Source organism: Panthera uncia, assembly GCF_023721935.1.
Source record: "Panthera uncia isolate 11264 chromosome A3 unlocalized genomic scaffold, Puncia_PCG_1.0 HiC_scaffold_11, whole genome shotgun sequence".
NCBI classification, from domain to species: domain Eukaryota; kingdom Metazoa; phylum Chordata; class Mammalia; order Carnivora; family Felidae; genus Panthera; species Panthera uncia.
In genome coordinates this window covers 50,034,846-50,058,387 of record NW_026057578.1, presented here as the reverse complement: position 1 = coordinate 50,058,387, position 23,542 = coordinate 50,034,846, and the positions used below count along the sequence as shown (strand labels likewise).

Here is a 23,542-nt window from a genome sequence, read left to right as displayed (position 1 = left end):
AAAAAAAAAAGAGGTTAGAGTGGGAGAGAGCCAAAGCATAAGAGACTGTTAAAAACTGAGAACAAACTGAGGGTTGATGGGGGGTGGGAGGGAGGGCAGGGTGGGTGATGGGTATTGAGGAGGGCACCTTTTGGGATGAGCACTGGGTGTTGTATGGAAACCAATTTGACAGTAAATTTCATATATTAAAAAAAATTAAAAAAATTTAAAAAAAAATAAAAAAATTAAAAAAAACCAAAAACAAAAACCTCAACAGTGTATTGTAGGGTGCCTCCCACTTATTGGTGCCCTATTGGGATTAGTTCTCAGGGCAAAGCAGTTACAGCTGGCATTAAAATTTGGAATCGAGTCCTGGGTTCAAATCCAGATTGTGCAACTTTCTGGTTGATTACCCTGCATCTGTGGTTTAGAATCCCAGAGACTGTTTTTCTATTGAGCTGTTTTAAGAACTTAAGAGCTAATTATGTCCAAGACTTAGAACAGTGCCTGGTTCATAGTGAGTTCTCGAGAAAGAATTTGCTGTGTAATTAGTTATATATATAATTATGTTGTCCATTTTGCATATGAGCAGTTAAGTGACTTGTTCAAGATCAGTCAACTGCTAAATGACAGTGACACCCAGCTCTATCTGTCTCCAAGGCTGTCATGATGTGGCTGAATATCTGCTTGAAGTTCCTCAGGGAGACAGTATCCTCCACTTCAGGAACTCTTTCTTTCCTGCTGCAATGAACTTGGCTGGTCACCTAAAACCACTTGCCAGGCCCAGCTCCTGAGTGTTCTTCTTCTGTTTCTGAGTCTGACAAATTACTGTGATCACAATGCCTTTGGCTCTTCTTCGAAGGACACAAATCCAACCCCTGCTTTTTCTTCTGTCCATTCAGCTCCCTTTTCAGAGTGCCTAGCATAGTGCCACATGCAGAGCACTGAACTAAGCCTTCACTTAATGGTTTCAATCCTCAGGAAGGGCAAGAGAAGCAGCATGCTGCAGCAGGCATCCCTCCCATCAAAAACAAAAGCTGGAGAAAGCACAATTAGATTGGCATGCTGTTATCTGCTGTTTCCCTTCCTCGTTATTTTCGTGAATCAATTTTCATCTTCGGTCTTTTATGAGGGCAGCATTTTTGAAGATGTGTTTTAATGTTTAAAATAGCCGATAGCTAAATACACAATTTTTATGTCTCTTTTAATTAGCTTGTTAACTTCTTCCACTTTATTTATGATAGATCTTTAATTCCTCTTCCCTTTCTGAAGACACATTGCATATTTACATTGTTAAAAACCCTTCTCTGCTCTTAGAGTAACTGTGTGTTCAGGCATAACCTGAGATGTGCTTTTCCCCATCAAAATTTTAACAGGGCATAGTTTTTAATTACCCTTTCCCCATCTCCAATAGGAAACTTTCCAAACATAAAATTCTAATCAAAAGACTTCTGAGTATAACTTGCTACCTAGGAGCCCATCTCAATATATTAAGATAAGGATGCACCGTGTCCCTTGTTTGACTATCTAGAGGCTCCTTGAAGGCCCTGCACTATTTGTCATGACAAATCCATGCGCATCAGGCCTCTGACCATGTTTTAGTCTCACCAGCTCCTTCCTAAATGTACAGCTGCAGGTCATTGTAACAGGTGTGAGGATTGACACCCTCACTTCTCTGAGCTCTGGCCTTCCCAGAGGCCACATGATTTTCCTGACTGCCCATAGGTTGATGTAGCATCTGAGAATTATTTAACCATCTTCCTAAACTCATTTTGCTTTCTTTATCTGTTGTGTGAGCCAGAGTTTGCCAGGGCCATGCTCACACAGAGCAGGTTCACTGCTGCAGGGCACATATCCCCCACCTCCTGTCTCCAGCTGGTAGGAGTTGGCATCACCTTCCCTTTAAATGCCCTGTGACTGTCACCATCACTGTCTGTTGCCCCACGGTCCCCACTCAGTCCCTTCACCCATGACCGCAAACTGTTTACCTTGCCAATCCAGAGTCACTCACTCCCCTGCTTCGTGCAGCTCCCAGTGTCTGCCAAGCTGACTTTAGACCCCTCAGCTGGCCCTCTCAGCCGCCAAAATGTGCTGTCCCGCTTCCTTTCTCGTCTCACAGGCACACCTCACCCCTCCTTTTGGCTAGATCTGCCTCACACCTTCTGATCCCTCAGCCAGACCAAATCACCCACCAGTCCACCCCCATCATTATATCCAATCTGCCCAAGCCTCGAGGCCACCTCTACTGTTCCGTCTTATTAGACAATCTTCTCCATAAGCTAATAACAAAAATTCTCTCTGGTTCATCACATCTAGTACTATTATGTTCAGAGCAATAGGTTGCAGTTTTTTCCTTTATTATGTTCCCCCTCTTAAACTAAAAAGAAATACACATTTGACTTAATGACTCAAATATGAATGTGTCTCACAAAAGCCAAATACTGCCCAGATCCTCCTTCCTATGCCTGATCATCCCTGTTAATAACTGATATTAACAGTCTGGAGGAATATCTCTATGCTTTTCTCAGAGAGTCTTCAGATGCTCCCAGGTCACTGAGTGTTGACACAAGATCTGAACATGACCCATGACCTATGACCATTGTTGCCTGGATCTCAGTTCATGCAAATGCAGAGTGAAAATGTGTGATTATGTTTGATCCTTTGTTCTCAAAGGTAAAGAGTTCTCAACTGCCCCTCTGACTTTGAACAGAGCATGTACTCATCCACGGGCACAAACATTTGGGGATTTTTCAGGCTGAGGTTTTTCCAGACTATCAGGGCTAAGCAATCAATTCTGAGTCTATGTGCTACCCACCGTATGTAGCCCAGTGTTCTGTGTGTGCCTGACCAGTGAATGTAAATGTTGCCCTAAGCAAAAAAGAGTTAAGAAGGTAAGTCTGTTTGAGAGGAACTGTGGCCACCTTCTTTAGCATACATTAACAAAGGAGACAACCTGATTTAAAAAAAATGTGGCACAATAGGTCACGTTTACATGTTTACTTCATTCTAATGAAATGAATTGTATCTCTGAAAATTTTAACATCACATTTATAAATCAAATTTATAAAAGCCCTTGGCTTCTTATAATTTCACAGAGAATTTTCCATAATTTTGGTTGACTCTTAACTCCCAGCAGTTCTTAATTTAAGCTTTAGATTTCTTTTTCCTTTTGCCAAGTTTTTACATTGATGTTCTATAAAACAATTAAGGCCCCTAGGGAGATCCCTATTTTTATCATAACAGAAAATCTATTATTCTATTATGTAAAATGTTTTATAGTTTTCCTATAATGAATGAACACCTTCAAATATGTCTCTTTTTTTAATATTAGGTTACCAGATGGTTCTTTTAAAGTAAGGTATGACTTTATTTTAGTGTGTGTGTGTATATATATGTGTTAGTGTGTGTGTGTGTGTGTGTGTGTGTATACACACAATTTTTTTTAATGTTTATTTTTGAGAGAGAGAGACAGAACATGAGCAGGGGAGGGAAAGAGAGAGAAGGAGACACAGAATCTGAAGCAGGCTCCAGGCTCCTGGCTGTCAGCATAGAGCCCAATGCAGGGCTCGAACTCACCAACCATGAGATCATGACCTGAGCCAAAGTCGGCTGCCTAACTGACTGAGCCACCCAGGCACTGCATCACACATACGTTTTTTAATGTAACTCATAAGCTCTTCTCTAACATGACTGTGCTCTGTTTATATGCTGAGGGAGGCTTTTCTAAAGTACTTGTGTATCTTGAGAGCCAGCACTTCTGTAATAGCCTCATCTGGTGCCTGCAGTCCTTGGCTTGAGCCTCTGCCTGATGTGACCTGCCTTGTTTGCTGAACCTCTACTCATTCACTAGCCCTTGCCACTCAAAGTACAACTGGGGAGGCTGACCCCACCTGGGAGCTGGTGGACAGCTCAGACCCTCAGATCAGAATCAGCACATCAATCCACACCAATATTCCAAAACACAGCTTTAAAACCCATGCAAGTCCCCTGGACTGGGAATTTAGTAGGTGCTCAGTGAACCTATTTCCTTGTTTTGTCACCTTCCCATGCAGCTGGTCCCTTCTCTGGGTTTTTACAGCACTATCTGTAGTCTTCTGAAATCATTAACAGGTTGACACATGACCATTGGCTTATAATTGATCCCTTCCTGGGTTCTGGATCAGAATCACTTTTTTTGCCCCCATATCAGACCTGCTGAATTAGAATCTTTGAGAGTGGGGCTAACATTTACATTCTATCCAACTCTCTGGTTGGTTCTTTGTACCTAAAGTTGGAGAGCCAAGAGACCCTGTGTTGGCCTATGGAGATTTCTCAAGGCAATCTGAGGGTTAACAGTGACACAACTGCCTCAGGTGGAAGTGAAATGGATTTTATTCCTTTAACAAAAATGTACTGGGAGCTAACTAGGTTGTAGGTGTTTTGCAAAAACCTAAAAATAGCACATCATATAAACACGTCATAAAAACAGCCACACAATCAAGTATTTGTAACATGCATTCGTAGTTTAAAAAGCACTCTTCCATTTGTCATCTTAACAACTTGGTGTCGGTGGAATCAGGACTCAGAGCTAGGTATTCATGCACCAGCCTGGGCTGCCCCTGTGCTCCTATCCTGTTCCATTGACAGAGGAAGAGGAGGCAGGCAGCAAGGGCAGGTTGTCTGCATGGGGAGCTGTGAACGGCCTCACAGAGGGCAAGCAGTAAGTAGCTTATCACTCATTTGGGGAGAAGACAGAAGATGAGAGGGAGGCAGGCATTTTGTTCCCACAGTTCAGACTAGAGGACCCCCACAAGGCTGAAATGGCTGCACCATGGCCATTCAGAGCAACCTAGGGATGGAAAGTGACCCTCCTCAGGAGAGGGGAATTTAGGCCACAGATGGAGACAGCAGAATGCTGACACAAAGTTGTGTAGGAAAGCAGTGACTCCTCTAAAACATACCTAAAGTGAGCTCCAAAAATATAAAGGGGATACCATTCTCTGCATCTCACTGGGCTCATAAAAGTCCCTAATTTAGTCCTGGTCCCTGGAGAAACCCCAACAAATCCATCTTTCTTTAATAAACTTTTAGCCCACATTAACCCGAAATTGTATCCTCTAAAACCTCTTATTGTCCAATGGTGTTGCCCCTAAATTGATTGGTGAGCCTTTTCCCACCACCTTCAAAGTGCCCATTAGCTGATTCTAACATACATCACCCAGAATAGGGCAGCCACCAGGGGAAGGGCTTGGAATATCTACATCCATATTCCATGAATTCTGTGTGCATGATAGTTCACCAAATTTCACAGCAACTTGTAGTAACTGGATCCTGAAGGCATTAGCAGAATTCTGTCATGGACAGCGAAGGAGAGGGTATTCCAGTCATGACATAAGTATTTGCCAAAGTCAAATTAAGAAAGTGATCAGTCATACTTAATCCTGGAAAACTGAGACAGGAAAATTATCCATCACATTCATGCACCTCTTTCCAAACCACAGCTAAGGCTGGATTTCCATGCAAACATGCTAAGCAGACCAGTGGCTTTATCTTCCCCTCACAACACACCCTACTGTGGTACAGCCTGTGGCTCCAGGGCTTTCTGTCCTGTGGCTGTGTCTTGCAACAGAGTGTTTGTTGATCAGACCTCTTCTTTGCTCATGAGGCAGGACACCACCATATGGACCACAAGAGCTGTCATGCTGGCTGACAACTGGGCCCTGGTCAGTTCCTTTTATCTTTTTAACCTGCTGGGATGTCCCAAGAAGGGCCATGGTTTCACTCCTGAAACTTCTTTTTTTTTTTTTTTTTTTACATTTATTTAATTTTTGAGAGACAGAGACAGAGCACTAGTCGGGAGGGACAGAGAGAGAGGGAGACACAGAATCCGAAGCAGGCTCCAGGCTCTGAGCTGTCAGCACACAGCCCGACGCGGGGCTCAAACCCACAAACCATGAGATCATGACCTGAGCCGAAGTCAGACGCTCAACTGACTGAGCCACCCAGGTGCCCCTTACCCCTGAAACTTCTAACAGGAGGCTCCCTACCTGCCCTGGGCACGTCCTCATTCTATCTCCTTCCACCTTTAATTCATATGTAGAAGAGGCCAGGGACACTAGCTCTGAATATAGGTGAGGTAGGTGGATATGGTGCAGCCAACACTTGTCCCAGGGGCATGGGGACAGTCACTGTGAAAACGCTTTCCCACATGGAGCCCCTTTGACCGGGACACTGGCCGCATCTTGCACGCAGGTGCTCCCCCACTGGGCATGTGCACCCTGACTTATGGATTGTTGGCAGGACCAGCTGACACTCCAGCATCATGGCCCAGAGGGGCTGTCCCTGCATTGTCAAATTGCTCCACACATGTTTGCTGGCCGAGTGTCCAGGCTTCACACTCTGGTTCCAGAAGACTACATGGCCTGATGCCAGGGCTGGCCTGCACCCTTTCCTATGATCTCTATGAGCTAGGCCCAGCCCAAGATGGCAGCAGCAAAGGCAGGTCAACCCATAGCCCTTCAGGGACTGCAGACTATGCCAGGCAGTGGCTCCTGTCCCCTCAGGGCTTTGGCTGGGCTGCAGATCCATTTCACACCATGCATAATTTTATGTAAGTGCATATGCTTATGTATGTATACAATTCTTGAAGTTGTACAGTCTCCAGCTTCACCATCCCATTGGATTAATAACTGGAATTTGAGAATTTGATAGCATGTAGCTTTTGTGATACTCGACCTGCATTCTGTGCATCTGGGTGTTTAGTTTGGGTGTCCACATGGCTCCCTAGACTCATTGGGCAGGCTCATCCTTCCGGAGCCCCCAGAGGGCTGTGAAATATCAGACACCACCCCTCACGCCTACACTGTGTCCTCCTATCTCTAGTGCCCTCCGCTTCATGGTCTCAGATTAGGAGACTGTCATCATGAGGAACCAGACACACACTGCCACCCACCAGCACCTCTCAATGGCAGTGGCCTCAGGAGCCCCAGCTACTTGGGAGACAGGGATCCCTCTGAGCCAGATATGTGGTGCCCCCTCGTGGCCAAACTAGTGAAACTCTCCTAAGTGTGTCACAGAACTCCTTTATGGATGTTGAAGCAGGACAGAGCTAGGAAACATAAACAGAGAGGGTTGCCCTTTGCTGCATTACCCCACACCAACCTGCTCCCCACCAGCCTGGGGCTCACCCATGCCAGAAATTCCTCACTATGGACAGTCTTCAGGACATCTACTTCCCTTCTTTCTGTCAATATCAGTGCTAACAGTAGAGGAAAAAAACCATGGACTTGTTCATACTAAAATGTTATTGACTTAGCTTAAGGATATGCATATCCCTAATATGTGAATTTTAAGAAGATTTCAGCATCAGTGTGGTGATGCTGAAATCATCCGCCAGTAGCCTCTAACCCTGCAGGCAGGGAAGGTGAGAAGAGGATGTCTGCCTTCTATCCACCTCAGGGTCTACTGAGCCCTGTGACCAAAGCAGACTCTTTGATAGGCATCACTGACTCAGTGGCTATACTTTCAGACTTCCGTGTGCTGCCATTGTTTTACGCCATGTGCCCTGCCACCTAATTTCCATTGAACATTAAAAAGCTGAACTCTATTAAAGCCATAAAAATGGTCAGATTCCAAGGCAAGCGTGTTGTTCTAAAAGCACCTCTGCATGTACACACTTTCTTTCACAAACAACTCTCTAGATAGCAATGTTTCTCATGTTTCCTTATGTGCTTCAGTGTAATCAGCACATGCTGAGGGAGGCTGAGGTGCCCCTTCACTGACAGTGATATGCAGAATTCAGAGCAAACATGGTGGCTGGTCCAGGCCACCCAAGGACACTTCCTTGATCTTTTCTTTCTCCAGGTCTGTGTTGCCACCCCAGCCTGGCTCTCATTTACATATTGAGAGTCTGCTCTGAGCTCCCAGGATGTGAGACTAAGGAGAGAAGCTCCTTCAGGGCCAAGAGAGTGGGTCCTCTGATGAAGACCCTATACTGGTCATGCCTGCCACTGGTGTGGGGTGTGGGGTGGGGAGTCCTCCATGAGAACTGGGAGTGAACTATGGAGCAGGAGAGGTGTCTACACATCCTAGTAGGAGAGCGTATCAATAGCCTCATGATTATAAGGGCAGATTCTTCTGATTATCTCATTAGTTTTGTATGTAAAGAGCCACGACCTGAATGTTGTCATATCCTGTAATAGGTCTCTTAAGATAAGGAAGCCACCTGCTGAGTGAAGCAGTTTTATCAGGGTGTTTCCCATTGACAGAATTCAGGGCATGAGGAGAAGTTGCCCCCATGGGGGGCTGCTTCAGCTCTGAGAGCTCAGCTCGGGTCCTCCCTGCCTGCAAATGACTTTCTTGGGCAATATATGTGATGCACACATGAGCTCGCGCGCACACGCACACTGCAGGTTTCTTGTGTGGTATAAATAATTTTGTGCCAGAAAAGTTTGAATACAGTGTTGCCCAGTTTCCAAATGAAGCTGTGTCTAGGATACATGACCTTTGGTTCTATAAACCCGGTGGGGGTTGAGGAAGCTAATCTCAGGAAGCCTGATGTAAAATAATTACACACTTCTCCCAGGTAAAGAGAGACAAATGATGTTGACTCCTGGCTCCTTGGAGTCTTACCGGTGTGGGACGGTCCTGTGATGGTGAGGAGGTGTGTTGTCGGGAGGGTGCCCCCGTCCCCCCACCTCCCTATTCCTGCAGCACTCTCTCCTGGGAACAGCACCCTCTCCTGGGAATAGCACCTTCTGGTCTGCCCCAGGGCCTCCTGGGTCTGTTCTGGGCACTTGCACCAGATTTGGGGAAAGGAAGGAAAACAAGAGTTGGGAAACCTTTCAGTCTTAGCTTTGTTTTCTTCCTCTAACCAGCTTAACAAGATTATGTTTAAAGTTTCCAAATAAGATTATACTTCCCTCCTCCAACAAGGGCATTTAGGAGTATTAACCCACTGGATTTCAATTCTGTGTGTCTTTCCAGAAAGAGAAGAAAAGTGGGCTGCTGAAGCTTCTTGCTGGGGCGTCTACCAAGAAGAAATCTCGCTCCCCACCATCCATTTCTCCAACCCACGATGCCCTGGTGGCAGTGGACACCTCACTCCAGGGTGCCGTGGGACCCGAAGTATCCTCACTGTCCATCCATGGCAGGGCAGGGTCCTGCCCCATAGAGAGCGAGATGCAGGGTGCAGTGGGGATGGAGCCACTGCACAGAAAGGCAGGCTCCTTGGATCTGAACTTCTCCTCATCTCCCTCCAGGCAAGCGCCTCTCTCCATGGCTGCCATCCGTCCGGAGCCCAAGCCTTTGTCCAGGGAGAGGTAAGGGCGGGGAGGGTGGGCTCGTATCCTCTGGGGCCTTGGTATGGGCTGGTCTCTGAGATTGGAGTCATTTTGGGGGAGCAGTGACAATAGGGATTTTCTGAGGATTAAATTTACCAAATGTCCCTCTTACCCACATCTACTCAGTTCCTGAGCTTGGATGGTGAGCATCAGATAAAAGGCATTAGGGGGGCGCCTGGGTGGCTCAGTTGGTTGAGCATCTGACTTTAGCTCAGGTCATGATCTCGCAGTTCATGAGTTCGAGCCCCACCTCGGGCTCTCTGCTGACAGGTCTGAGCCTGAAGCCTGCTTCGGATTCAATGTCTCCCTCTCTCTCTCTGCCCCTCCCCTGCTTGCTTGCTCTTTCTCTCTCTTTCTCCCTCAAAAATAAAAAATAAACATTAAAAAAAAAGATAAGAAGCATTTGGGAATGAAGAGGAGCCTATTTCATGTTCTGAATCCATATGGGTCCTGAGTTTGGGATTTGCAAGGGATTCATCAGGAAACTTGGCAGAACTGATGGGGCACTGAGCCCAGAGAGTGAGCAATGATGCTAGTGAGAGGACTATCTCCCCTCAACCCTGTGGGAAACCTGGAGTGGACCCCTGGACTGAGTCCCATGGCCTGTGTACCCCACCCCAGAGGCAGTTTTTCTTGAGGCTCAACCCACTCTGACATCTTAGAATTATAAAACATTACCCCCAAATTGGCCTCAAGGTATATAGTCTGTTGGGTTAAACCATACAACAGTGACAACATTCATTTTTTTTAACCAAAACCAGAAATTTCATAGAGTTCAGCCTAGAGTTATACAGAGCAGTAAACTGAGTCCACCGAGGGCCCTCATGTGCTTGACTTTTATAAGGGGTCAGAGGCTGGCATCTTGCTCAGCTGATGGGGCCATTTGAGTTAGTCCTTAGAGAGCTTCAGATAAGGGCTGAAGGCACTCTAGTGAGAGGTGATGGTGTCCAATCTGGATAGCACAGAAGTACTTTCCCTTCCATGTGCCTTCTTTGTTAGAACGCTGCTTAAATAGTAAACATGAGAGCAGTCTCCTCAGGAAACAGTCCTGGCATTTCTGTCTGAATCTTCCCTCACCTCGGCCTCACTGCCTGATGGCCAGCTCCTCCCCATGGACCCCAGTGCTGAAGCCTGAGAAGGGCACCACTGTCCTGAGCATCCACTAACCCCCAGTGCCAATGCAGGGCTAGTTAAGTTCTGTCTAAATGGGGGGTGACACGCCTTTTCTGTCAAGGCCTAGATAGTAAATTCTGCAGACACTGCAGGTCTCTGTCACAACTCTCACCTCTGCTGTGCCGACATGAAGGCAGCCATAGACAATATGGAAGCAAAGGGCGTGGGCACTCCAGTAAAACTCTACTTATGGACACCAAAATTTTAATTTCATTTAATTTTCTTGTGTCATGAAATATTTTTATTATTTTGATTTCTTTTTCAACCATTTAAAATTGCAACAGCATTCTTAGCTCTCAGACCACACAAATAAGCTGCAGTCCACTTTGCCAAGGCATACCCAGATGATGGGCTTCAGGGCTGGGTTGATGCTGTGGTGTTGAGATCCAGCGCCACTGAGAGAACAGTCTCCACAGGCAGCGGAGGGACAACATGAGCTGGTTACAGATTTCCGATAAGCAGTTGTCATGTCAGTCCATATTTACACCTGTTTTTAGAATGAAAGCTCTGTGCTCTGTGCAGGGGGAGATTCAGACACTCAACAATCAGTATGGACTTGGGCCATAAACACCCAGAATGGCCATGCTGTGTATGCAGCTTAGCATCTGCTGGCATTGTTCTAGGTGCCTTGTGTGTGTTACCTCCGGTGATTCTTGTAACAACCCTATGAATTTAGTATCCCCATCTTCTTGAAAGGCTAAGTAACTTGCTCGAGATCACACAGCTAAAAGTAACTAGCCAAGCCAGAGATTGAATTCAAGGCTTTCCAGCCACAGAGCCTGGTCTCTGAACCACTTTGAGGAGCATGGTCAGCAGCTGCCCAAGGTGCAACTTGCCCACAAAGGGATCTGGTGTCTCTGGCTTTAAAACAGTATGGACCGTATCACAGCCTTGCCAGGATATCAGCATCTGCCTCTGGATCCTCAGCAATTGATCACCACCCCCTTGTTGGTTCAAGATATACTTGCTGTCCAAACTCCGTCACAGCAGGATCCATTACTGTGAGGTGCATTCCCCACAGCAAACCCCCAGGCCCTGAGGAGACTGGATTCACACCTTACCTCACATCACACACACACACACACACACACACACCCCACCACCACACCCATACCACACCCCACACACACCAAACACGACACCACACCACATGTGCACATATAGCACATACCACACACACGCACATCCTCAGACATACACACATGCACAACATATACCACACATCTCACACAAATACCACACAGACACCACACATACCACATATCACACATACACCACACACCTCATACCACACCACACACATATACACACCACACACACACACATACCACACACACTTAACATACATCTCACACAAATACCATACTCACACACCAAACACATACCACACCACATATGCACACACACCATATACCATACATACACACACCACACACACATACACACCACACACACACTTCACACACACCATATACCACAGGCACCTCACATCTCACACAAACACCACACACACACACACACACACACACACACACATAGGCACACACACAGGCACACATGTTCTCTTTCTTTCTCCATTTCCCTCCAAGGAGCCTCCTCCAACTTTGGGCAGCTCTTTCATGTCAGAACCTTCATCCTTCCATAAGACCAACCCCCAGATGCCTATGATTTCTTAATGTGGTTCCCAGTCCCTCTGCCCCAGGTAACAAAGTTGGTGGCTCCTGAGAAAGATAGGCTGAGATATTTCAAAGGTGTTCTCATGTCTCCCCTAAGTTTCTGTTCTCCCTAGATCCCTCAACTTCCAGACTCCTTAATAAAAGGTCTTAAAATACCCTGTTCTACTAAACCATGGAAGTCATGATTAACTAGAAAGATCAGAGAATTACTCTCATTCTGTGAATATTCCATCTAATCAAGGCTTATTGTACCCAGAGACTTTTGGCACCCTGCTTGTCCCCAGCACTCTGTGAAGCTCATTAGTGATGAGAGTTTTCAAAATACAGCCTGAAATGAAACTGCTGCCTAATGAGCCCCCAAATGCCCCCTTCTCTCACCCTGTGCAGCCCCTAGGCTGCCTTGTGTCCTAGGAAGCCCCAGCATGTTGGAGCAAGGGTGTAACAATGGAAAGGCTTAGTCTTCAGGCTGGGACAGCTCCAGAAAGTGCTTGGCCTTGGGCCCTGCAGGCTTGTGAATAAAACTTAGCTCACAGCTGGAGGGGAGCAGCTATAACAGGAATCCCTGCTATGGAGGCCCTGGGCACTCACTTGCAAGCCACATATCTGCAGAGTGCCTGCCGTGTGCAAGGCCACTTTAAGGTTTGAAGGAGGGAGAGCAGCAAAGGGCAGGTGGGGCTCAGATTCAAGGCTTCCACCACTAGCTCACTGAGGAAGGGGCATCTCTCACCTGCAGTGGCTAGGCTCTGGGTGCTACAAGGCTGCCTCTTGCATGTTCTGAGTGTCTCCTATGTACAAACTCCCTGGGATGTAACAGTTTCCCTCCTGAGGATTCAGGAAGACACTGGAAGTGTCTCTCCTAACTGTTCCCAGAGGAAGGAAGTTTGGGCCGCCCAGAGGAGTGAACAATGGAGAACTCCCCCAGGTCTGGTTGGCCAGGCCTGCACGTCAGCTCACTAGAGGCAGGTTCAGCTCTCAGGAGATCTGTAAGAGCCAAACTCACAGGCCTGATGTGTAAACCAGAGTGCCGATTACTAACCCTTCCTCGGGAGCCTAATCCTTGGACCATCTGGACATGTTATGCCCTATGGACAATGTGCAGGGAGCCACATTTCTGGAGGTTACTTGGGGAACCCATAACAGCAGTATAGTTATGGGATCCAGGAGTACCGTCTAACGTCCCATCTCCCCAGCAGGGATATGCTGACCCTGGGCAGGTCTGGCTGAGTTCTTGGGCCAGCCGCCCTGCACCCATCCTCTGGATGCCTGCCTCCTGGCTCTCTTGAACCTTGGAGAAGTTGCAGAGTGGCTCTGAAATATCGGCACACTTACCTCTTATCATCCATTTCACCCAAATAGGCATCTTCATTTCTTCGAGTCCCAGTTCCCCCATATACAAAGTGGGGATATTAATACGTATCTGATAGTTAAAATATTTGTAAAATGCATAGATCAATACCTGGGAAATTATGAATTCATAATAAGAGTAATAATAACATATTAAATGACATATATGATTATATGAAATGGTATGACATATACAATAATAAGATGGTGGTGCCCCCAATGTTGCCTGGCACCCCTTCCTCTACTTTTTATTGGCACAGTCTTTTCTCCCATATGTTCACACACTCAGTCTATTTATCCTCACCTCTTACTGGCCTGTGAGTTGTTTGGCTTTGTTAGGATTTAAGTTTTTTTGATCTATTATGTGTCATGGTAGGCAAAACAATGGCTTCCCAAAGATGTCTGTGCCCTGATCCCCCAAACTGTGACTTACATGGGGGATTTACATGGCCTAGAGGAATGAAGGCTGCAGGCATGATAGAAGTTGCTAACCAGCTGACTCTAAAATGGAGAGATTATCCTGGATTATCCAGGCGGGCCCAGTGTGATCACACAGTCCCTCTAAGGAGAAGAGGAAGGCAGCAGACAGGGTCAAAGTGATGCAGTGTGAGGACTCAACTGGCCATTGCTGGCTCTGAAGATGGAGGAAGGGGCCTTTGGCCAGGAATGTAGACAGCTTCTAAGAGCTGCAAAAAGCAGGGGAATGCATTACTCCCAGAGCCTTCAAAAGGAATGCACTCTGGGTGACTACATTGGATGTCTGACTTAACTGTAAGATAAGAAATTATGCCACTAAGTTTGTGGAAATTTGTTATAACAGCAACAAGCACCTAATACATGTGCTGATATTGTAGCTTAGTGTTTGGGGTTTAGGCATACTCTTATTTCCAAGTTCCTAGAGGGAAACTGCTCTGTGATGATCACATCCACCATCTCGGGGGTCACTCGCCCTCAGTAGGCACTGAAGCAAATGCTCTGAAAAGCCTGCCACTCAGAGGGCCTCCCGGTGACCCCTGTTGTCAGGAGGAGAGCAGATGACACAGGAGGAGGACATGCCAAACCTCACACATAAAGCTAATTGCAATATGCAGTGGTAAGAATTCATTCTGATTTTGAGCCTTTTGATTTCCTGAATCTTATGTCTGAATATTAGCTGTGGTTGACCTAACCTTAACTCAGCACAAGGCAGTCTCTTATAATTTATGACGCCACAGTCATAACACAGGAGTAGCTGCTGTCCTTAACTGTTCATTTGGCCCTTTGTGTCTATAACAGGGAGTATCAATTACTTTCATGCAGCAGGAAAAATAGCTCAGAGTCTTGGAATGATCTGGACAAGAACGTTAAATGCTCGACTCTTATACATTAGGCCCACATCATCCATCTGGGCTCATTAAATCATTGAATTACTCAGAAGCACCAAATTACTTTTTTTTTTTTCTAGCAAATTACATTTTCAGAGTTGCTTGTTTGCTTCACATCTGGCAGTTGAGGCAAAAGCCAAAACTTGTGTTTGAAGTCTGAGAAATCATCTCACTCTTTGCCTTCTCATCCTTGGGGAAGAGAAGGAGGCAGGTGTTTGGAGAAAAAGTGGAGGGTGGCAGAGAGCCACAGATAGGGCTGGTGCTGGTCTCTGTAGCCGCACACATGGCCTGAGTGCCGGACGTATGGGAACTGATTTTACAGACTATTCCTACCTCCTCAAGGCCATCTGTCATCGGGGAGTGGCCAGCAGGCAGCCGTTTGCAGAGATTCTGGGCTGAGAGGAAAGCGAGAGGCATACTGTATTTTCTCTCTCCTTTATACCCCCAAAGCCAGCATCTAGAGCCTAGAGAGTTATGAGAACTGGCCCAACCCTCCTATACCTGCAGCCCTTCCAAAGCACTCAGCACTCCTGGCCAGCCCTGGTCCCTCAGCAGTAGGAACCCTGCTTGCCTGCCAAGTCAGACTCAGGAGCCACCTTTCTCTCTCCCCCCTGGTCTCAACAACCTGGAATACCTGGGACCGTGAGCTCCCCAGAGTGGAGCCTGGGTCTTCTCTGCCTGTGCATTGTCTCCTCAGCCTTCACAGCACCAATCCCAGATGCCCCAAACCATGGCTTCCCTGTCCTAACCCCAATGGGCCAGCACCCCAGGCCCTCTGAGCAGGTGGTTGAAGGAGAATGAAGACTTGCCTAGAGCTTTCATCTTAATTCTCAAACAATCGCAAGTTAAACATTCACCCACAGAACTTGCTGAAAATCCACACTCCTGGCCCCATTCCCACAGTTTCATCAAGTAGGTCTGGCACAGAGCCAGGATTCTGACCTAGAGGCCCTGAAGTCTACGGCCACATTTGAAGAAATGCTGACATAGGAACTCTTTTGGTTATAATGTCCTGGTTTTCCAAAAGCAGAATATACAGGTCAGAGGCTTCACATTTAGAGCCCCTTGAGGATCCTCAGGACAGCCAGCTGCTTGGGACACCTGGATGATCTCTTTCAGAGGCCATGTGTATGGCTGTGGCTTATGGGGGAGACAGGACCCAGGGGACAGGCCTTCACAGCCGACAGCCCAAGGAAGACTGAGAGAAAAGGAATATCCCACCTTCTTGCCCCAGCCAGTGGGCCAGGACCACAGCCAGGCACTGCCAGGGAAGAGGGGAGCAGCAGGACAGTGCCTCCTGGGGGTGGCCTTTCTAGTCCAGGTCAGGCCCTGGGCCTCTGAGTCCCAGCATTGCCAACCACCCAGTATGTGGTTCCTCCCAGGTTCATCTCCTATGCATGGATGGATGACCCAGTCCCCTAAGGCCTGCTGGTCATCCTGCTCCTGGGCCATTAGTCTGGCCAACGTTCCCCTCCTATGGCCAGTGGCTGACAGCAGGAGCTGAAGTGTACACTGTGGGCTGGGGGGAGGCATTGTTTGCTGGGTGGTTGCTATGGAGCTGCAGGCCCAGATACAGGCACCACTGGACCTCTCCGCGCCAGCTGCCACCAGCCACTGACACCTCTGTGCCTCCGCCTACCCAGTTACTCTGGCTCCCCAGCAGCTCCATCTGACTGACAGCACCACCCCCAGGCCTCCAGATGCCCTCCTGCATGTATGAATAGTGCTCCTGTGTGCAAGTCTTGTCCTAGGCACTGGGCACACCGCAGGGAGCATGGGGTAACAGTTGCTGCTCTGGGGGCTTGCATGCTAGTGTGGGAGACCTGTGCTAAGCACTAAGCATGGTGAACAGGGCCCAGCTGGCTTGTGGAAGGCGGGATTGCTCCAGAGAGAGCATCAAGGAAGTGGCAGGCAAGAGCAGCCCGGGCAAGGGAGTCCTGAGCTGGGGGAGATTGAGGAGTGCACATGTGCTCAGAGAGCAAAGAGAACACAGAAGCCTTTCCCCAACTTTGGCTTCTGTTCTGAGCAGAGGAAGGCTGTGGTCTGCCTATGTTTTCACTGTGTGGTTGCTGACTGCAGAGAACCTGGAGTGGAGCAAGGGTCCAGCAGGGGTCCCAAGTGGGGCAGGCTCCATGACCAGAGAGGAACCCTCCAGATGTGGGTGTAACTCTCCAGATGTAGGCTCTGGAGCGACTTCCAGCTAGGGGTTTTCAGGGATGGAGAGTGGTTGCATCCTCCCGGCTATAAAACCTATCCACAGTTAAGACTTGGACATTGCAGAGAAGCTTCACCTCACATGCCCAGTGGGGTGGGCAGGTCCCTCTCAGCTCCTCCCTCCTCCCCCTCAGCATTGAGGTGCAGGCCCAGTCTAGTGTTGAGCACACCTGCCCCTGAGGAGTTCCCTGAGGGGGCAGGGAGGCACAGCTGTCTGGAGGGTGGGGACAGAAGATTCCAGACAGGCTGAGCAGCAGCGAGGAACATGGGCACCAGGACACATGCTGGTTTGCCTTTGGTGGTGTTTTAGAACATTGACCCTTAGAGTGAGCACAACTTCTTTTTAACCTTCCTCTGAGGCCCGGTGGACAGGTGTGTGGTGTGGGATGTGTGCTTGATCCTGGGGCTCTGGATCCCCAGCCAGCTGCCAGCCAGAGGGTCAGATTTGTCTCAGATTCAGGGAGCTGTGCGTGGCAGCACCCAGTGCCCACCCATGCCCTGGACCTGCCATAGCCATGAGGGGTCCTCAGGGGTCTGTGCTAGGTTAGAGCTCAGGCCCACAGCTCCACTTTGACTCCCCTATGGGAACAATTATGTCTCCAGTTGGATTTTATGTCATGTTGGTCTGAAATGAGGTTCCACAGAGGCCTCAGAGGCTGCAGGGAAGCACCCAGGTTTTTCGGAAATGAGATGTGTAAAAAATTGGGCTTCATTTATGATGTGATTTCATCCAGTTCAGGTGCTAAGGTAAGGAGCACATTTAAAAAGAGTGACCGTTTTACCATACAAGGTCCAGAACAGTTTCACACATCATGTAGGACATCCATTTAAGAGGCGTCCCCCACCCTCCCTGTTCCTCAGACAAAGAAGCTGACACTCCAGAGGTCAGGACAACTAGCCTGGCATCATGCAGCCAGGACAGGACAGAACTGAGGACACAACTAAGTGTCCCGCCCATACCCCAGTGCCTGCCCCAGGACTGAAGTGGCTGTCCCAGGCCCCACCTCAGAGGAGGCCACTGTCCAAAATGGGCTGGAGGGAGAGACTGTCTCTCAGGCAGAAATGTTCCAGCTGCATAGATCGGGCTCCAAAAGGACATGGAGGGGAAATTATTTTTTAATTTTAATTAAAAAAATGAAAAGGTGGTGTAAAAATTAAAATCAAAGTAGAAATTTTTAAAAGTGGGGGAAGTAACCCCAAATTATAATAATTACACCAGATGGGGAAAAGGAAAGGAAGAACAAAGAGAGAGACCTTGCTAGCAGGCCCTGGGGTGTCATCCTCCAGCCTAGGGTCAGACTCACCCAATGTGGTATCTGTTTCCCCCCCCACCAGGTACCGCGTGGTGGTCTCTTACCCTCCCCAGAGCGAGGCAGAGATCGAGCTGAAGGAAGGTGACATTGTCTTTGTGCACAAGAAGCGTGAGGACGGCTGGTACAAGGGGACCCTGCAGAGGAATGGCCGCACCGGTCTCTTCCCGGGAAGCTTCGTAGAGAGCTTCTGAGGACACACTCTCCACACCCCACTCCCCAGGCATGAAGGCTCCCTGGGATCCCCAGGGCACAACAAGGGAAGTCAAGGCTGTCCTGAGGGTCCCAGGTCCCTTTCAAGGCTCCTGACATGGCCACCCTGGATGGGGGTGGGAGCCCACAACCCCCAACCAAGAGCACACCCTGGGGTTGTTCTCTGACAAAATGCTTCCCTCTGCGTAAACTGTAAAGAAATATCTTTGAAAAGAGAAGCTGCTGATGCGGGTTGATTTGCTCTGTGACTTACTGCTAAGCTGCAGCATTCTTGTTTGCTGCCTATGCAAGGCCGAAAGCTGCAGAAGGGCTGTGGGGGTTGGGTGGTGGGCATGGCACCCAGGGCGTTTGAAGATTGTCTTTATGGGTTGCCCTGGGCTTCTTGGGGGGGGGGGGGTCCAGATTGCTCCATCACCTCTCTATATACCTCAGTCACCTGCCACCTGGCCACTCAGCAAGGGTGTTCCTGGCCCAGGGCCTTTGCTGTGTCCCCAGAGTCCCTGGGGAAGCCCAGCATGCAGCTCCTGTTGGAGGCGCAAGATCGCACTTGGCTTTGTTTCCTGCCCATCGTATTATAAGCCACATGTTTCGTTTTGCCGCCACTGTCCCTTTGCATTGCTTCTTTCTTACAACATCTTTTTAAAGTAAAGCTGTTAGACTTTCTATATTTCTAATAGGTCATACATTGCCTATTTTTCATACATCTGGTGCTGCCTTTTTGTAAAACCAATAATGACTTGGTTGAGCTTGAAAGAAAAAATGTCTGAGATGATAATCAAGTGGGCAGAATTTTTATATGTACCATGTGAATTTTGGAAAACTGAAAAGTCCACGCACTCAATATCAGTGTTGGCTACTATTCTGTGGATAAGAGGGAATCCATTTAAGTGGTTGGAGGGAGTTTAGAAAAAGCCAATTTCTTTAAACCTTTACCAAAGCCCCATGCTATGTCTAGACAGTGGTAATTATTATTCAAGAACTGGAAGCATTTCAAGTAAGGGTCACTATAATTGCCTTTTGTGTGGCAGTAAAAAGAACATGAAGGTCAACCCCAGCCTAGGAAGGCAGAATTTTCCTTTTATTGCTTTAGAGAAAATGACTACAATTAGCATTATCAAAGTATGATTTCTCACTACTGAAATGTGTAGTTTTTAACCACAATTCAGATTTCCCACCCTATGATGGGTTTGTCTTTTTTTTTTTTTTTTAATAAATGTGTCCCTATCAGGCAGTACAAATATTGGTCTAGAGACTGGAAGTACAATGAGGAGAACAAGGGATTTGAGGCATTGCTGCAGATTTGAAGAATTCAAGGGAGCTGGGAGAAGAGAGAGGATGAAGAATACCTTTGATCCTGGGACCTTGCCCTGGGTGGCGTCCATTGAGGCCTCTTCATGAGTCCAGCAGCCCAGACCTGCCATAGAAACAGACTGGAGAAGCCCTGTCATGCAGGCAGTCTTGTTCTCAAGAGATTCACACCTTAAGAATACATTCTTGTCAGTTCAGAGTCACAGTTCATAAACTCCCTCTCTCTTTATTTTTATAAAGCGACTCAAGTTTAAATTAGGCTGACTAAATTAGCCTTTGGTAACATAGGATCTCCCTGGTTTTCGATGATGCAACAAAATCCAGAAACACATTCCCTTGCCTGGTGGAATGCCTTTGAAATACAAAACACTTATTTTCAGGGCTCCTATTTGGGGATGTGACTTGGCTATTTGTTACTGCCAGGTGGCTACCATGATGGTGGGATCACACCTAGACAAAGGCTCTTCTCCTCTCTCCAGATAATCATAGATTTAATAGACTTGAGAAATTTGTTCTGAATCAAAGAAAGACGAAATCCAACTTAAACCCAGGGAGCCCTACATGAGTTAATGACAACCAGAAGGTATCCATTTGCCATTGGTGCCAAATTAGTTGTCTGCCATGCACAAAAATCATGTGCTTGTTTAAAATCATGCCATCACCAAAAATGTGCATGGATTAACACACTGAGGGAGACACGTGTTCCTCAGTGAGACCAGAACTAACTCACATTCCCAGATACTAAGGAAAGCCTTTTTATTTTTTTTTAACGAAGGCAGTTACCAAGCAACAGAATAGACTAACTTGGACCTTCTTTCCTCTCTCAGCCACCACCCACACAATGCTCGTGGTAGGTAGGAATTGATAAACAGCCTAGTGACTGTGGGTGAGGCAGCCCCCCACCAGGGCCCAGCACCCCTCACAGCAGAGAGCTAGGCGAGTATCCAGTGCCTTTGCAAGGCATCAGCTGGACCTTCTTGTGGCAGAGTTGGGTCAGGTATTGGTATGACTTTGGGAAGGAAGGGATGCCATAGGCCAGCCTTAACCAGGCTGGCATCACCAGGACATCCTTTCAGGTGGGGCTCCCAGAGAGTAGGGAAGTACACAACCAGCCCTGGTGCCTTGGGGTATTTTAAAACATATTCAGCCAAATCCATCAGCCTTCATGACCATTTGGCCCACAGACAAGGGCAAGAGCAGAATTAGACCCTTTGGGATATCTTTCCCTAATGGACAAACTCATTTTGGCTACTAAGATGAAACCAACACCTTACCTGAACCCTCACTGTCTACCCTGGCCCAGCAACTTACACATCTTGGTTATCAGTGGCATTTGGCAGCCAAGGTGACTTGCTTTGAGGAATGCAGTAGAGTTCATAGGCACCACTGAGCAAGGTCAGTGGATGAGGACAACTGGTCCACCAAAGGGCCACAGAAGCAGAGTGGGGAGACAGTGGGCAGGCACTTCCCTGGCAGCTTCATATTACGAATTCCAGACTCTGGCACGCCAAACAAGCTCAGCTGCCTGGCTGAGAAGTTCTTTGTACTTTGCACAGTTCACACACACACACACACACACCAATGTTTTTGTTACACACAAATTTCAGCGTGTGATTTTGGATGAATTTGACAGTGATGACAAACTATGATGCCTGTGTTTCTGAGTCTTTAAATAAAAATGAACATGGAGAGGTCTTTTGTCTGGATGATGGGAGCAGTGAGGTTGGGGCAGAAGCTGAGAGGGTCTGAGCAGAAATGTCCAAGTGGATAGGAGCATAACAGGGAAGGTGTCACCCTGCATCCCTCTGCTGGCCATTCCATTGGCTTACACCTCCACCACCTCAGAGAGCTTCCATGTGCAGAATGCAGGGCGGTGGGCCATTAAGGAGACCAGGGTTGTCCAGACAGCTATCTGCAACACATGCCGGAGATCCACTGGCTAGACAGTAAGTATTGAGCCACAGGTTGGTGGGTGTGCAGGACCTCTAGCTCCCCTCCAGTGGCTCATTTGCCTGGAAGGTAGAGTGACTTTCTGCAGATGACTCAACTTCCTATCTTGTGGGAAAGCATTTTGTGTTGGTGGTTATTCAAGTCCATCAATTCCAGAAGTGCCTAGAATTGGCCTCCAAAACCAGCATATTCATGGCCCTGCCCTTGTCTGTCTGGCCCTCAGAGTACCCAGGCTGTGGGGAGCTGTTCTCTGAAGCACAAGGAGAAAAGTGCCTGGAATCCACCAGCAGGAGTGGCTTCAGGAGATCACTGACCTCTAGAAAAGTGGGCCTGTCCTAAATCAGCCAGACAGACCAATGCCTGGTAGAAGGCTGCCCCACCAGCCTAAAACATGACAGGGCACTTCCTGAAATAGGCTTTCACTGACTTCTTAGCCAAGACACCCACCCATATTCTTTGACTATCACATATATACCTGAGCTGGAAGAAAGCTTAGCAAGGAGCCATTTTACTCTTCTATAAAAATTAAATGGATGTATATAAGCACAGGTTATGAGTGGGGTATACAGTGAGAGCCCAGCACTCTAATAAGGAAGTATATACTACATGCTCACTTAACCCTCCCAACCCTTTCACTTTCAGTGAAAGATACTTTTATCCTCATTTTCTAGATGAGCAGTCAAGGTTAGAAGAGGTGAGGTAAATTGCTTCAGGTCAGATAGCTTATGAAACACTATGACCCAGACTCAAGACTACTCCAACTCCAGAAGCTGGACCCTAAACCCTCTATACAAATAAAATGTCAAGCATGAGAGCATGAGAAGAAGGGGCCAGAGGACATGTAGGCAGTGCCCACCACAATTTGACAGGAAAGGGTGCCTGGCAGCAAAATGTGCAAGTCTTTGGGGCAGGGATGCCCTGACTATAGAGGTGGATATGGCAACCTCGCAGAGCCTGGTGCCATTTTACTTTCAAATCATGTAACCTCTTTCCATGCTCTGAATCCATGCTCACTGAGCAAATAGGACTAACTTCCCTTTGCTGGTTTAATACCCACAGGGAGAATAGTGTTCTAATCAAGAAAGCTCAACCATTCATCCTGAATAGCGGACATTCGTCACCATCCACCAGTGAGCTGAACCTCTGGCTGGGGCCTCAGTCCCTGTGGATTTTATGAGGAGTAACATCTCTGCCTCTAACTTACAAGGTGGCATATCTACACTGGGGGAGCACTGGGTCTTCTTTCCCGGGGAGAAGCTCCATAGGCCAGCATTCATTTAAATGTCTGCATGAACTGGCACAGCCACTCTAGAAAACAGTGTGGAGCTTCCTCAAAAAAATTAAAAATAGATCTACCCTATGACCCAGCAATAGCATTGCTAGGAATTTACCCAAGGGATACAGGAGTGCTGATGCATAGGGGCACGTGTACCCCAATGTTTATAGCAACACTTTCAACAATAGCCAAATTATGGAAAGAGACTAAATGTCCATCAACTGATGAATGGATAAAGAAGTTGTGGTTATATATATATATATACACTATATATATATAAGGCATATATAATATGCCCACCATACATATTATATATATGTATATAATAAAGATATATTGTATATCTTATATATACAATGGAATACTCGGCAATGAGAAAGAATGAAATATGGCCTTTTGTAGCAACATGGATGGA

At 47.4% G+C, this 23,542-nt stretch overlaps 1 protein-coding gene and 1 long non-coding RNA gene across 3 annotated transcripts in view; one reads left to right on the top strand and one right to left on the bottom strand.

Annotated features, from left to right (window-relative positions):
- SH3RF3 (SH3 domain containing ring finger 3) overlaps positions 1–19,807 on the top strand; it is a 375,405-nt gene extending 355,598 nt beyond the window's left edge. The window contains exons 9-10 of one of the 2 annotated variants that reach the window (XM_049650139.1): positions 8,944–9,278; positions 18,406–19,807. In XM_049650139.1, coding sequence (XP_049506096.1) covers positions 8,944–9,278; positions 18,406–18,574 — 504 coding nt within the window. In that variant the 3' untranslated portion in view covers positions 18,575–19,807. Of the gene's footprint in view, positions 1–8,943; positions 9,279–16,442; positions 16,636–18,405 lie in introns of those variants that run through there. The other variant, XR_007461956.1, reaches the window with a different exon arrangement.
- On the bottom strand, positions 10,486–16,346 carry LOC125936198 (uncharacterized). The gene is made up of 4 exons (XR_007461958.1): positions 16,078–16,346; positions 15,190–15,251; positions 13,478–13,565; positions 10,486–10,959 (listed from the first exon to the last, which is right to left on the bottom strand). It is a non-coding gene; the product is annotated as an uncharacterized LOC125936198 (long non-coding RNA).
- Positions 19,808–23,542: the final 3,735 nt, after the last annotated feature.